The sequence below is a fragment of the Phodopus roborovskii genome, unplaced genomic scaffold, assembly GCF_943737965.1.
Source record: "Phodopus roborovskii unplaced genomic scaffold, PHOROB, whole genome shotgun sequence".
In the NCBI taxonomy this organism is placed as follows: Eukaryota; Metazoa; Chordata; class Mammalia; order Rodentia; family Cricetidae; genus Phodopus; species Phodopus roborovskii.
In genome coordinates, this window is record NW_026126460.1 from 5827858 (window position 1) to 5844542 (window position 16685).

At 43.1% G+C, this 16685-nt stretch overlaps 1 protein-coding gene across 1 annotated transcript in view; it reads right to left on the reverse strand.

Annotated features, from left to right (window-relative positions):
• The window catches only part of LOC127226327 (aldehyde oxidase 1), a 56831-nt gene that overhangs the window by 37541 nt on the left and 2605 nt on the right, over nucleotides 1-16685 (reverse strand). Inside the window, exons 2-12 of the mRNA XM_051190251.1 lie at nucleotides 15609-15666; nucleotides 13854-13950; nucleotides 10753-10861; nucleotides 9468-9594; nucleotides 7621-7682; nucleotides 6591-6680; nucleotides 5081-5161; nucleotides 3454-3598; nucleotides 2597-2689; nucleotides 1620-1771; nucleotides 1353-1446 (exon numbers count right to left, since the gene is read on the reverse strand). Coding sequence (XP_051046208.1) covers nucleotides 1353-1446; nucleotides 1620-1771; nucleotides 2597-2689; nucleotides 3454-3598; nucleotides 5081-5161; nucleotides 6591-6680; nucleotides 7621-7682; nucleotides 9468-9594; nucleotides 10753-10861; nucleotides 13854-13950; nucleotides 15609-15666 — 1108 coding nt within the window. The remainder of the gene's footprint in view (nucleotides 1-1352; nucleotides 1447-1619; nucleotides 1772-2596; nucleotides 2690-3453; nucleotides 3599-5080; nucleotides 5162-6590; nucleotides 6681-7620; nucleotides 7683-9467; nucleotides 9595-10752; nucleotides 10862-13853; nucleotides 13951-15608; nucleotides 15667-16685) is intronic.

Sequence of the window (16685 nt, forward strand, 5' to 3'; positions counted from 1 at the left end):
GGAAAAGATTCTACTGGCTTGTGTGAGCATGTGTGCATGCCTGCTTGTGTGTGTAGGGGGGATTAGTTCTCTGACAGCATCTTACAATGATTCTTCCAGCCTAGCCCACCTCTCTCCTTTTGTCTTATTTCCTTGCTTACAGAATAAAACAAAAAATCACCCAGAGATTCCTAAAGAACAGACACCTTAGCATCCTCTTCCCTATAGCTTAAGGCTTTATCATGAGAGAGTAGATATTAATATCCCTTTTGATACCTGATCAAGTCAATGCATAACTTATTTCATTGTTTTTTTGTTTTGTTTTTTTTTTGTTTGTTTGTTTGTTAGTTGTCTATAACCAGGGGCCCTATTATCTCCAGAGGGAGAAAAAAAATCCCTTCAGTGAGTGCCCTACCTACACCAGCATGTAAAGAATTTCAGTCAATCAGTCAATGGACTGGAGGAAAGAACAGTTTAAAGCAATAGCAAACTATAACAATGAAGAAAACATAAAAATCTTTTTGTGTTTGTAATCTCTGATCCAATGTTACTTCTCATGACAGGAGTTTCTTCAATGGTGTTTTACTAAAATTGAAACTCAGAATTTAGATCATCCTACTGAAGCTTACTTAGAAGCTTAAATGCAAGGAGTTGAAGTTTTACCATATATGTAACAGAAAGCTAGCTCACATTTTTAAATGAAACCTCCATATATTTGTAGAGGACCAATTATAAGAATTTCCTAATCATTATTAGACAAATTGAGTAAGAGAGTATTCTTGTACTGAATTTCAAAAATAATAGTTAATTACATAATTTCAGCAGGTCCAATAAATATTTCATTGTCAAAGATCAATGAGCAGTCAATGAAGATAAACAGAGGACAAGCCAAAACATGGATACCATGGGAGTCAAATACCATAATGCCAGGGAGAGGTTCCCCAAGAAAAGGGCCCAGTGACTCTCCGAGATTCTTGGTTTTGCCAATGACCAGCTCACATCTGGACATTAACCAACATAAGCATGTCCATGGTAGAAGAAGAAACACCTAACAGATGTGTCTAATCATCAGACAACAGGCTACATGAATCCCAGGATAGTTATAAATGCAGCCACCCACATTTGTAATGACAGCGTCGGGTTTCTAGGTCCAATAATTTGGCTCCAGATAGATCAAGATCTCAAAAAGAAACAGATGAAGAGTCAAATAGATAGTTTTAAGGCAGACTGACTAATTTCTCAGCCTTAGAAAGGTAAAGGAAATTAGTAATGCCATAGCGAATAGTCTTTTTCCAGACAGAACTTCCTGCCTCCCCAAAGGTGAGAGAAACAAATGAAGCTTAATAAGTCCCCAAGCAGAAACTGCTGTTTACCTGTGGACAGTAAGTGGAGGGTGCAGTTACCCACAGCCAGGAGGGGATTCAGATCCGAGTCCAGATGTCTGCTCACAATGTGGCCCCCTAAAGACTTTAAAAAGCAGGTAATTTCACTCTGTTACATAGTTACAAAGCACAAGCACTAAATACAGAGAAAGAGATGCTCTGGAGTGCAGTTCTTTTTTGTGTTTAAAGAATAGAAAGGAGCCATCAGATACAGTCACCCGAGACCCCAATGCTAGAGCTGACTTGCCAAATACATACAGCCATGTTCCTGATCTGGGACCCTGCCAGGGTCCTCAGGTGCTTCAGGAGGGCACGGTATGTCTGTGTCTTCTCTTCTGGGAGCTTCTGGACCACAGTAGCCAGAATGTCCTTCACCTGATCCAGGCTGAGGCCAGCACCAAGGGTCAGTCCTGAAATAAAGTCTCTGTAAGTAAAGCCATGTGATCACTGATGCCTCAAAATGTTATATCAAAGGGAAAGGCATGGGAATCCTTATATTGGATCTGTGCTATGAGTAATGGTGGTGATGATGGTGGTGATGGTGCTGATTGTGGTAGTGATGATGCTCATGATGGAGATACTGATGGTGATGGAGTGATGTGTGGGAGGGTTAATTAAGGTGGTATTGGTGGTAGAGATCATGAAGGTTAGATTTCATACTGAGTTTATCCTATATTATCCTAGCTTAAAACATAACTCCATATATTAAAACAAATCCATAAGATATTAATAGGCTCACTTCACAGTCATGTCCTCAAGATCTCAGAGATACTACAGAGATCATGGCCAAGTGCTGGATTTGAGGGGCTTTATCACAACCCACACTGTAATGCCTTCTCACTGCCATTAAACCAAATTCCTTTATCAGGAATGAGAAAGGCCAGACTACAGTTTCTTAATGCCCAACTCTCCTCTGTCTGCTGTGCTCTGGGAAGCGGCGATCATGTCTCGTTCATCTTCATCTTTTGTTCTGCACTCTCTGCATAGATTCTCCTTGGATAGTTGTTAGTTCCCAAATACTGCAGATAGGAAAGTTTACCAGTGACAACCTCACTTCTCAGACTGTGTCTAGTGAAACTTAGAGAATGCACCCTGGACGTCCTCAGGGTCCTCACCACTCTGCCTGAAGAGGATCTGAATCCTAACTAGAAACATCTCTGCCCTGTCCATCACCTGGGGTAAGAAGATGGCCTGATGAGTGCGTTTCCAAGGACACAAAGACCAGAAAAACTCACCGTCATGATCCTGGCTTACAGCACACAGCTCTTCAATTCTGTCAGGAGAGATTATGACAGGGTGGAAGATGCCTTTAAACTTTACTGCAGGCCCTAAGGGATTGTAGGAAACAGAAGATTAGAATACAATGATGTTACCTACACTCTAATTTGGATTTATGATTAAATACATGTCTCTGGTGTCTGAAAGGTGTTTCCTTTTATCGGGGTGTTTACTACAAACCACAAGCAGAGATGGCAGCCAAATAAACTTTAGCACTCTTTGGAAATGTTAACCCTAAAACTTGTGTGACATGGCACACTTACATTTCACTTGGAGATGGTCCTGGAGGCCCTGTATAGAGATGGGCATCCATACTAGGACTATGTAGAAAAGGAGAAGACTCTGAAACTGCCATTTAGTGAAACACATTGTAGTCACAGAGTCACCGCCCACAGAGGAAAGACAGCGGTTTCAGAAAGAGAGCCAGTGTAGTGCTAAGACGGAAAACCAGAACACTGACACCCCACTGCTAGCCGACCATGGGCCACCCTCTGCTTCAGTGAAGCACAGGCTAGCCCTGTTGCTGGCTTGCCATTGCACCAGCAAGCCACCCTCTGCACCAGTGAAGCACAAGCTAGCCCTGCTGCTGGCTTACCATGGGGCCATCAAGGCAGTGTCTGTTCTAGTGCAGCACAGGCTAGCCCACTAACTAATTGCCATGGGGCCAGCCTCTGTTCCAGAGAAGCATAGGATAGGCAGCTTTCTAATGCAGGAACATCCCTTGAACAATGCGGGGTTTTCTACTTGTTCTCCTGACAACAAATGCACATGAAGCTTGTTTCCCTCATAAGATGACTGAGGGGTGTCTACATACCCACAGAGGTGTTGCCCATGACAATGGGGGCCTGGGGATGCTTGGATTTAATTTCCACAAGTTCCTTCAGAGTCACTGGGGAAATCCATGTCATTCTATCACCACGAAACACTCTGGTCTTTTGTGGCTGTTTCTCAGCCATTATCTATTGAAAACACAACAGGAATTTGAGAGAGCTTGTGACATCTCTTTTCACTCTGTTTCTGTGGAAACATATCTTCTAAAAGCCAAATTTTGTGACCTAAAAGTAGAGCTTTACCGGGAGCCAGAGTTGAGGTTACAGTGTGGCTGTAGTTTACACCTGGAAACTGAAGCTCCCATCGGCTCTCCCACACCTCCCAGTACTCATGCTGATGTTCACTAACACAGCAATACGCTCATTTCACCAGATCCTTCTACACAATCATGAACTTTAGCAGAAGTGGAAGGAGAAACAAGTCTATATTGAAGCACATTGACTGTGCCTTCATGACTTTTAACATACAAATCAGCTGTGTTTTACATCCCCCAACCTCTCAGGGCAGCTCTCCCCTCCCTTCTCCACCCTTCCTGGGCCCACACTCCCTGGACTCTGAGCTGACAATGATGGGTGACTGTTGCATATTTGTCCATCAGTTTCTCCTTTATAATATATTATTAATTCTTTGAGAATTTTATATATGAACATAATGTATATTCATTATAATCCCTTCCATTCCTTCTCCTAACATCTCCAAGAATAACCTTCCATCCTCCCAAATATATGTCCACCTTTCCTCCATTTAAAGCCTACTGGATACAATCTGTGCTGTCCATTTACTCATGTATATGAGGCCATCGCCTGGGTCACAGTCAACCTAGAAAGGGTCAGATACTTGACGAAAACTGACCAACCCTCTCTGGCAGCCTTTAATTATATCAGCTAAAGCTGGGGGCTCATTTACCTCTCACCTCTCTGATGAGAGATGTCAGTCTGTAAATATGTTTCTCGTATTGGTTAATGAATTAAGCAATGTTGGCCAATAGGAAAGCAAGATAGGTGGGATTAGGAGACAAGGAGGATTCAAGGAGAGGTAGGAGGAGTTTCAACATGTAGGGACTTGAGAGAGCAGGACCCAGGACCCTCTCTCCAGTAAGATAAGACCACATGGAAATAGTTACATTAATAGAAATGGGTTAATATTTAAGACAGCCAATAAGAAACACTAGTAACAGGCCAACATCTTTATATCTAACACAGCGTCTCTGTGTGTCATTTAAGGCTGAGGTAACTCTGAAACCAGGCTGTTGGGAAAACTGCTCCTAACGCCTCTCCATGCTAAATGTTGACTGGTTAGAGCTTGTGCAGGCTATGAATTCCTGAGTGCAGTGGCCCTGTCAGGTCGAGAGGCCACTCTTTCCTTTCCGTTTTCTCAGTGGCCCCTGAGTCTTGGGGCAGGGTGTAATGTAGATGTCCCCTTGATGCTTAGCAGGGCAGCCCACTGGTAATTATTCTCTACTTTGAGAAGCTGAGAATATCTGCATTAACCACTGTCTGCTGCACAGTGATGTCCCTGATGAGTTCTGACAGCTGCACCATCAGCTTTTGAAAAGGCCGCCCCTGCCATTTGACCCCAAGCTCTTCTGGGAGAGCAATGGACGTCCTTACCATCAACTCTGGGGGGAATATCAGCTCCTGAGTTGGGTCCAGTGGCAGAAATTCCTCTTCTGAGAAGAGTTCAGGACTGGTCTTAAAACGAGAAAATGACAGAAGTTACAGTAGTGCCCCCTATTCTCAGAGGACATTGATGCCTGTTGGTGCACAAAACATTGGGCAGTTTGAACTTGGAAGATTCTTATACATTACCGTTTTCTTATTCATTCTTACTGCAAATCTTATCAACATACTCTAGTACTAAACATACTATATCCCTGGGAAAAAAAATCAGTTCCCTGTAAGTATTCACTGTCATATCTGAACTATAGCATCACTAAGTTTGTGCTTCCTGTCATCATTAAGTACAGTAACAGTTGTTTGAACACAGGTTCTGCAATACTGTGCTCGTCTATCTGATACCCATGACAGCTACTTAGTGACAGAGGGGCAGGTAATGTATACAGTAAGGATACATGGGACAAAGGGGTGGTCCACATTCCAGGTGAGACAGGGGCGAGCATAGTGAGAGTTCCTCATGCTGTTCATAATGCACGTATATTGAAACACAAATTATTTCTAGAATATCCCAGTTAATATCATTAGAGTATGGTTGAGCACAGGTAACTCAGGTTGCTGGAAGGGAAGTGTAGACAAAGGATGACAACTATATTATTGTCGAGGACCCCTATGTTAAATTATTAGTGGGATGACACTGGAGGAAGATGCTCAGACAATCCAGGTACGGTAGTACATGCCTATAATCACAGGGACATGGGAGACAGGGACAGCAGGAATTCATGGCCAGGCTTAGTTATGTGATAAGTCTGAGGACAGAATGAGCTCCACAAGACCTCCTCTCCCCCAGCAGAAGGCACACAGACACCCAGAAAACAAATGGAGCTAATCAGTAACGAGCCTAGCTGCCAGTCAAGGATTTGTCCTTCCATCTCCATCTCCACTTTGCTACAGGTCACTGAAAATACTGTCTAAAAACTGAGAGACCCCTGAGATCAATTCTCTCCTTCAGATTGTAGAGTTTGGATAGTGCTAATAAGTGCAATGGGGGACAAAGTGGATACAACAGATTTATAAAATAAATTCTTTTGCTTTCAATTGCTGTGCTAATTGCATCTATTTGTGGGATGGAGTGACATTGCAGTACACACACATGATAAGATCATGTCATTGTTTTGCATCTAGTATCTCAGACATGATGTGGTCCTTTGTGTGGAGAATGTTAGATTCTATTAGTTATTCTAATCGTCAAGCACAATCACACTACTGAGCTATAGAACAATTAGAAGCCACTTCTCTCACCCAGCTGTACCACAGTACCTGTTCACACCCCTTTCTCCATGCTCAATTGCCTCCTGGCCTGAATTTGTAGCACATATAGAAACAGCGAGAATAAGAGAGGGAACATGCTGACACAGTCAAATTCCTCAACCAGGGCAGCCACCGATTCTTCCAAAGGCTAGGTCAGTAGCTGCTCAGGTCTTGAACAACTTTACCATTCACTGACCTCATCACCTTCCGGTAATTCTGCAAATCCATTTATTCCTTCACTTAAACAGCACACCCCATTTTCTTTACTTTGACAGCAGCCAGAAGCCTAATAGAGAAAAACAAAGCAAGTCCATCAGCATTCCATGAGGACTCTATTGTCAGCTGGGTGCCTTCAGTTGAAGCTGTACAACCAATATTGTAAGGCTTTGTACAAGAAAACCACTTATACTTCAACATATTCAAGCTAATTATAATGAAAGCAAGTTAACAAGAAATTCTAAATACCAGTATTTATTTACTAAATACTGTTGTATAGCAATAAACACTTCCAATGTTAATTATTGATGCTAATAATATTTTAAATACTACTAATATTAATAAGAAGAATTGGCACCAAGCTCTGGTCTTATCTATGAGGCATTAATTCCATCGTTCACCATGTAGAAGAGATTGTCTGGTGGTGGGGGAGGACCCACCATGACTGAATGTGTATTAAAATTCCACAGAGCCTTCTCCTTTATGTAACTGTTTAAAGCAAAGAAAAAAGCAAAGTGTTTCATAGGCTTTTGTTAGTTCTATTGATATCAATGATTGAGTAGCTTACAATTAGAATATGGTAACCCTGTCCTGGGAATGGACAGCCTCCATTTTCAAATAGTCCATTAAAAACACACAGTGCTACAGAAACAACTAGATCATACTGTGACCATTGTCATGCTGTGTCACTCACAAACACATATCATGTCTGCAGGAGACTATGAACACCCCAGCAGGGTCCCTAACTTAGGCAAACAGGTCAAGAGCAACTTCTTGGAAGGAATGACTCATGGCTGATGACAAACTGATGCTCACAGTTTAACTACCCAGGCAAGGAGGGTCAGTCTCCTGCCCAAGATGAAAGGAAAAGCAGGAATTGTAGATGTTGAGATGAGAAGTGATCCTGTATTAGTAAAAACGACTATTGCTGCAAACACAATGAGCAACTCCTACACTGTCTTGTTTTATTTGGGGGAAAATGCACTTGACCATGTATCCTTTCTACTTACTTTACAGAAAGTCTTGCATGCATCGATTATGGGCCTGTATCCAGTGCACCGGCACAGATTTCCTGAAGAAGATAGAGCCAGTCTGTTACTCAAGTGCCCCGGACAGAGGCGTGGAGCACCAAATGAATGACTGCATGAAGGACCCCATCTTAGAAGAAAACTCTCCTTGATGTCTTAATTCTGAAATCTTGCGTGTGAAATTTCATTTTTGCATCAGCATCTTGGGATATCTAGTCAAGAGTCCGACTGTATATTTTAACATCTCAGCCATTTGTACTTCTTCTTTGTAAACACATTTTATACCCTCCTCTTGAGACAGATGGTTAAATGACACAATTTTAAGACAAAACTTGTTCTGAAGTTTACAACCAAGAGCTAAACTTAAAACAACAGCCACATTATTGAGATGCTACTGACATAAAAACAAGGGGATAGCTAATCAACTGATTAGGATTGATGTATCTAGAGATAGGGTACACTGGGAATCCATCCCCAAGGTCAAGAACCTGAGCGGACCTACCACTCTGTGTCCTTGTGCCATTTATGGACTTGATCTTCAGCCTGAAAGAAGGCATTTGACAGGAGACTTACAGTCTCAGCAATGGTTTATGTAACATAGTATGGGAAGCTGTGGGAACCAAGTTACTTTTACTGAACTTGTTCATTTTGCAAAACAAAGTTTGTAACCTTTGATTGATAATTCCTCATTTTCTCCTTCTCCAACCTCAGGTAATCACTATTCAATCACCATTCTATTCTCTGCTTCTATTGTACTATTTTAGGTTCTTTGTATAATACAGCGTTTGCTCTTCTGTGTCTGGCTTATTTTACTTAGCATCATGTGCTGTGGTCCATGCATGTTGCAGTGGAAAAATTTTCTTCTTTTTTTAATGGAAGATTCTTCTCATTATTAATCCTTACTGTGGCAGCTATCAGTTTTGACAGAGTCAAAGCAAAGGGAGAAGGAGAGAGAGACAGAAAGGGAAGTTTCAGCTGGTCAAAGCTGTTCTGTAACAGTAAAGGTGGAAAAGTGTGTCGTTTCTGAACCTGGGAGACAATTAGGCAGACAAATTATTAACAATAAATGATTCAGCCAGTTTTCTCTCACAATGGTTCTGTGTCCTTACTCCACCCCACTATGAGGTCGTGTTTTATTTGTGTGTGTGGTCTATGTACACATCTGTTGGTGTGTGTACAAGTGTGTGTGAGTACATGGGAAGGACAGAGGTTGACACTTGCTCAATTGCTCTCCACATACTTTTGAGACAGTCCCTCAGTGAATCTGGAACTCATCAGCCCTGCTATGTTGGCTGGACAGTAGGCTCTAGGGGTCCTCCTGAGTCTGTGCATCCTCCTGCCCAGTGCACTGGCCATCACTCCCAGGCTTTCATATAGGCGGTAGTGGTTAAAACTCATGTCCTCACACCAGACACTGACTGACTCAGCCTGTTTCCCAGCCCCTGAGGCTTATTTTAGAAACAGCACAAGAGTGAGATCTCTGGTGACAGGTTTCCTCAAACACTCATTATTTATACATTTCCTACACATTTTCTTTGTTTGTTTGTTTGTTTGGTTGGTTGGTTGGTTGGTTGATTGGTTTTGGTTTTACGAAATAGGGTTTCTCTATATATGCCTGGCCATCTTGGAACTCACTTTGTAGGGATACTTTCTAATAAAACACTCTTTCTAGATCTCAGATTCTTTACCTATGAAATGAAGATGATATAGGTAACTGTCTTATAAAAGTCTTTAAATGAATTTCCAAATAGCATTTATTTCAGCATGTGACAGATGGTAGGTGTCCAGTTATTTCTGTCATGATGGCTTAAAACTAAGAGCATACTCACCACCAAGGGCAGCCGTCAGCTGATCGAGAGTGGGCTCTGGGTGGTTTCTGAGCAGTGTGTACATGGACATCACCATCCCAGGAGTACAGAATCCACACTGTGTGCCATGACACTTGGCGATCCTCTCCTGGAAGCATACGGTTAGAAATGCAGACCTGCTACTCTCCTACAGGTCAACAAACACAGAGCAATGTCCCCAGGATATTTCTGTGCTCCCTGAACTTGGAGAAGAGGCCCCAAAAGCTACATCTCAAGTGGCTTCCCTTGGGCCGGCCAGTCTGACTGTTGAGCCCCATAAGCTGTTCAGATTGACTTTAGGCAGTGGCTGTGAGGATGAATGGCATGGAATTTATCAACTCCACCCCGGCAGCACATCAGGTCAAAAGGCTTTTAAATGTCTTCTTTCTTTTTAGTTTTTTGAGACAGGTTGTCTCTGTATTGTTTTGGAGCCTGTCCTGGAACTTGCTCTGTAGACCAGGCTGGCCTCAAACTCACTGAGATCTGTCTTACTCTGCCTCCCAAGTTCTGGGATTAAAGGCATGCGCCACTAATGCCCAGCAAAATTGTATGTTTTTTAACTTCTCACAGGCTATTCAGGGAACAGCCTCCTCCTTTAGCTTAATTGGGTTTGGGAACATTAAACTCATGATTTTTTCACATCTATAGAAGGTGAATTTTGTCTGTTTCCTATGTGGTTCAAACCTCTTCCCTTTGTGTCCACTCCACAGACATGGTCCTCAATAGCAGGACCATGACAAGGGAGAATGAATGGTATACTGGGGGTCATATGTAAATGGTTTAGGTCTGAGCAACAGCCCTAAATGAGGGAGCCAGGCACCACTCAAGGAAGAGCTGCAGACCCCGGGACAGAGCCTGTCCTCCAACAAGTCTAAACCCAACACAAATTTTGATATATGTATGGGGGGGGGCTCATACTTTTAATTCAGATTTTAAATCAAGTTGTCTTTCACCAAAAACTTTATGTGTCAATGCACATGGCTGGTGTTCCCTTCTTATTTGGAAGACACAAGACGGAGAGGTCACTCTGATTGGAACACAGAGGAAACAAAGCTGGCTGGGTCAGCATTACCTGAAGAAAGGGAGTCTTCTGTTCTTCAAAAAGCATCTTCCCAAGAAGTCAGTTACTCATGTATCCCAGCATCCCAGCTTTAGTCAGCCCCTGTGCCTTTCAGCTATTACCAGCGACCAAGCAGCAGGACCCAGACTTGCTACTCTCTGAGTCCTTGGGGTTCAGAGTCCCTTTAGGGGAGCAGCGCACCCTCACCTGAACGGGGTGGAGTCTGGTCGTGGTGCTGCCTATGCCTTCTACCGTGGTGACGGCTGCGCCATACAGAGAGCAGATGGGGGTCAGACAGGCATTGACTGGATGATGCCTTCGAAATGCAAAAGAGAAGCACAGGTGACAAATTACATGACATCTTGGAGAAAGGGGACCGAGCACCCCTGGGCACCTCCCACAGGCAGGTCAGGAGTGATGTTCCAGGCTCTGAATCTGTGTTTCATTCTCAGCACCAACGCATTTCTTCAGAACCAGATCTGAGCATCAGAGTGATGTATTCAGGGTCACAGCTGGAGTGCCAGTGGCAGAATTAAAATTAGACCTCATAATTCCAATTCCTGAAAGCATCCACCAGCTTAATCATTCCCTTTCAGATGGGGGCTGACACTCTCTAATTGCATGTAAGTGGTGTGAACCTGGAGCTGCTGTCTTCCTGCAGGTGGAGCTGGACCAAGGCTGGCTGGGCAATAAAGTGAGTGTGGCATCATTTGCTCTGCAGAGGAAGAACTAGTGTCAGGTGAAGAGCTATTCCACCCTCAGGACCACGGCCAAAGCTGCCCAATTCCAACAGCTAAAATGCTCTCCCCTCCTAGCCACAACTACAGATGGGATCGGCACAAGAGGCAAATGTTCACAGCCCAAATGATCAGCAAAGGTTTCAGCTAACACTGAGAAACACCATTTTATCAAATAAAATTACAGATGTCCTCAAATATTATAATGTCTAGTCTTAATAGAGGCTTGGAAAAATGGGGTTCCTGCCATTCATGAGTGTAAATACATGAGTGTAAATACACTCTCTCTGAGTTCTTCTGGGAGACAGTGCATTTGGAAGACAAAAAGAGAAATAACTTTAAATGCACATGCCCTAATTCTGTATGTATACTTCTGTAGAAGTATCATAAGTAAATGGCCATGGATGTAAACATTATCTATAGGGAGATTTATTGATGAACCCTCAAAAATAATCCCCTATTGTGGGTTTTTTTTTTTTGCTTCAAACTGATATAACACACAACCACTATATTAAATTCATTACTTGAAAGGGATTCATTGAAATTTTAGAAAAAAATGCATGTTTAAGCAATATGTGAAATTTCCTTCCATATGATAGGAACAAAAGACTGGAATGATACCACTTATTGGTAAGTAAACATAAATACTGCATACTGCGTGACTAACTATATGCCAGGCAGAGCTGCAGGTGTTGTGTTTCACCAGTGAACAGGAACATGTGGATCCCAGCAGAGTGTACTTTCTAGTTGAGAAAGACAGACAAGTCTCCAGTGTACTGAGACTGTGGGAAGTGCTGGGAATAAATGAATGGGGAGAAGAGAATGAATGAATGGGGGGAACCCTGAATAAATGAATGGAGAAGACCGTGAATAAATGAATGCAGGGGAAGAGCATTGTCTTGTGTAGGTAATCAGGGAGGATGGAGCATGTTAATGCTTCTGCTAAAATCTGTGTGACTGGAAGGTCAATATGAAGCGCACATGTAGAACATATGCGTGGGCCCTGAAGTGTCCAGCTCAGACGTCTACAAAAAGAAGGAGACAGAAGGAAAGTCAGTCAGGGTCAAGCACAATGAATGTGAGTGAGGACAAAGCTACCCAAGGCTGGCACCAGGCAGATCTCAGGGAGCAAGAGACAGGGCTTCCTAGTGAAGGTGAGTTTGAACACTGGGCTACTTGTGCCCAACCACAGAGTTTACATGTAACAAATTGTAAGGCTGTCTTGCTTTAAAACCAAAATAAACCAGAAAACCCATGAAAGCATATTTTAAAATTCATCTCCTCAGAAGTTGTTGGCAATTGATGGCTGCTGGGGGAAAGCAAGTCAGTTGTCTTTCGGGTGTGGCACATGGAGGTCAACCATTCTCCAGTGGATGCCACACGCATGAGTACATGAGCAGTACAAAGGGGACTCAGGGCCTTATAAAGAAAAAGACATAACTTCGGAGTGGGGTGCTCCAAAAGGAATTAGAGGGAGAAGGGGAAATAGGATGAAAATAAATTGTACACATGTATGAATTTCTGAAAAATGAAAACATTATATATGTATATATCACATGTATATATTTAAAATTATATATATACATACATATGTAATTGAGGTATATACATACATATATATTATCTCATATGAGTACATGAGAAGCTTAAAATACCACATTCTATTAAGTGTCAATTCTTAAAAAGAGAGAAGATATATGAACAGTTGTTCTCATCCCTACGTTTTAGTGGCTGTGTTTCTGAAATGTAAGGAAAATGACGAGTCCACCTTGTGTTAGAGTAAGGATAAACCAGAGTGACTGTCAGGAAACCATTAACGGTCACGAGTGAGAGGAGATAATGACTTAAAACCCAAAGCTGGACTCTTCCCAGCAGTGTGCACTGGGTGCTTGGTGGTAGGGGTAGTGGCTGAAAGCAGAGGTGAGGAAGGAGCTGAAAGAGATCCCCCAGGCTCTGAGACAAAGAAGCTCGTGATGGGCAGAAGAGAGAGAAAATGCTAAGCGTACACTGAGTACAATGTCATCACTAGCCTTTACGGGCTAAGAATAAGGCGATCTGGGGCAAAGATCTCCTGAAGCACAGAGTTCAGGAGAGGAGTCTAAAGAGAACTTTCAATTTCCAAAAATCTGGCAGCCAGGCTGGGAAGCAGGGAGATTTCCCAGGGGATGCAGGCATGGCATGGCCCTGGCTGCTGCTCGGATCCTACAGCTCATCTGGATTGTGGGGAATGAGAATGGTGGTTTAACAAATGCATGAGTGGAGTCCCAGAAGAGGAGGGGAGAGAGACCAGAACAGATACATGTGTGAAACCATAATGCATTGAAGATAAATACAGAATGTAAACAAAATAGGAAACCACAGGCGGTGTTAGGTAGGAGAGTGACACCGTCTAACTGCTCCTTGAAGCAGAGCTCCCAGGCTTACAGATGGAGAATGCACGCATGGGAGCAAGGAGATGTCGCTATCCTGGGTGCCCAGTGTAGGTCTTTCCATACACATTCACCACAAAAGGAAGGAAATGGAGATGAGAACTGCGGAGCTCACTCGGAGCTGAACTTTGCTGTGAGGTACCTGACTGTCTTGGTGCTGGGGTTGTACTGTGAGACCATCACTGTGCAGGCGCCACAGCCTCCCCCTCCACAGCCATACTTAGTGCCTGTGAGTCGGACTGGAAGAAGCAGAGTTAAAGATACCGTTTGCTATGGTTTTCTTTCTAGCATAGCCCTGACTTAGGACACAGCATCATCACAGACATGCATAGGAGAGTTCAGTTCGATTCTCCAACAGCTGCTGCCTAAGTCTTCTAGTTTCCTGATTCCTTTTGTGCCTTCCAGCCTTTTCCACCCTTTCTATGAAGCTGGAGCACAGGCTGCCAAAAGTAGGGCCAGACTGAAGAAGGAAGGGTCCATGCATGTCAGTGTTTTGAGGATTTGCAGGTGGGAGTGCACTGTATATCAGCCCTCATCATTATGGAGGTCTCTGATGAAATGTACAAAACGTTGTATTATAAATGCTCTATGAACCATCTGTGTCACGCTAGAACACAGTAAGTCATTTGTCTGCATCTTGTCAGTGAAACCTCTGACTGCTCCCTCACATCTCTTCTCTATTATTATTACTGTAATTGTATTATTATTACTGGTCTTGAAACTCTCCATAACATCTGTGGCTGTCCTGGAACTCATAATTGGACCGGGCTAGTCTTGAACTCACAAATATCTGCCTGCCTCTATGTCTCAAACCAAAATGTTCTTCCCATTTTATTTTAGGGAGACTTTGGTGTTTTCTTTCTCCAATGACATAAACATCAGTCACTGAAGATAAGGTACAAATATTGTCTGCTAATTCTAGAAGAGTCTCAATTAATGCTTTTCAACATCCTTCTCTCCAATCCCTTGCTGGTTTCTCCATTTTATACCACCCAGTTCCGCCAAAGAGGAGGTTAAGAGAACACTAACACACTCATTCCTACACACACACTCACATACCCAAACAAGCTACTCACACACTCAAACACACCACACACACCTCAAACACATCACAAAGTTACACTTAACTCACACACTCAAAAACACATAAATGTGCACACAGGTGCACACGCACACACACATGAACATGCACACGCACCCCCCACACACACACTCACTCATATACTGTCACATCATACAAACACACGCACAAGGACAGTAATTCTCATACAACTCATATACGGTCACACATGTGCACATTCACATATACACATTCACAGACACTATCACTAATATGCTCGCACTCACACAAACCCAGTCCCACACTCAGACACATACATATACTCAATATGTCATACTCATGCACATAGACACATGGGCCTGTATTCACACACTTTAAAACTCTTGCGCATTTCAACTCCTACAAACTCTCACACACAAACACACTTGCAAACACCTCTGCACACACTCTCAGAGGTTAACTAATACATACTCTAACATGCAGAGCTCATACACACACTTAACACATTTTGACATACTTTCACCCTCATACACACAAGAATGCACACATTCATGTGCTCACTCTCACTCAAACAACACTCTCCCACAGTCACACACACACAACACTCACAGACATACACAAACATCCCACATCTCAAACATACACGCAAAGACTTGCATGCATTCATACACTCACATCTTCACAAATTCACATACAAGAACATACAAATATACATTCAGACTAGTTCTAGACTTCCAGATATACACACTCACATGTTCACACACATATGCTCTCACAGACTCTCACAGGCTCACAGACTTAACACATACACATATTCACAAACACAGCAAAGGATACGATTCTTCCTCAGGTACGGCAACAGCATCATTTCAGGATCAACATGTTGTTCTACCACCTGTGTGAGAGAAACATGGTTACACATTCAGGAACAAGAGCTGGTGTGAAGTTATGCTCACACTGGTAAAAGCTCCCGATTCAAGGGAAATGCACCTGAGATGTGCAAGCATCAACATTCAAATGAAAGAATGAATCTCCAACCCTGCCTGTCCCTTGCCCAGGATCATCCGTGTTCCCTAAGTGGTTTCCATGCACAGGAACACTAGTGACTCTGTCCAACTTCTCCTAGAAAGGCAAAGGAACACAACAGAGAGGGGTAGGGAGGGAGGAAAGCAGGACAGAGAGAGGAGCTGCTGGCAGAGCAGAATGTCGGAAAGATGAATGCAGCTTCCTTAAAAGACTTGCTTGCCAAGTTAGTGGAGACAGAAACAAACCATGCCCCCAGACACCCAGACTAAAGCTGTAAATGCCTGTGCTGAGGCATGCAAGGCCGTGCAACTAGGCACTCTGAAGCACCGGGGCTGGAGACAGCCTGGTGCAGAGACTGAAACGGGATGGAAGGTCATAGCTCCCTGGAATCCTGCTTTCTCTATTTGATTGAATTCTTTACATCATTATGTTTTAAGCAGGCACATGCTACACAGACACATATGTAAGCACCCATACACATAAAATTTGCGTTTAATGTTTTAAGTTAGCTCATCAAGTAATGGATTTGTGGCATTTCTACATTGTTTCTATGCATTCCTTCCCCACTGAGGTCCCCCAGCTGGTCCCCTCTTCTGCTTTCATGTCTCATGGCTTTCACAACACAGACAGCAGCATGGGGTCTTCATATAATCACAAACTCTAGGCATCTTTCTCCATGTTGTGGTACTCTGGCCCCTTGAGAAGGAGACAGAAAGCACACATCCAGTGCTGACTCCTGCAACTCTACTCGGGCCCTTGCAGAAAAAAATCAAGCCCCTTTTGAGGAACATGCAATACAGAAGAGGGTGTTATATGTACACACACACACACACACCACACACACCTCCCATACGATAAGTTCAGTCCCCAGACAAACTTCATGTCAAT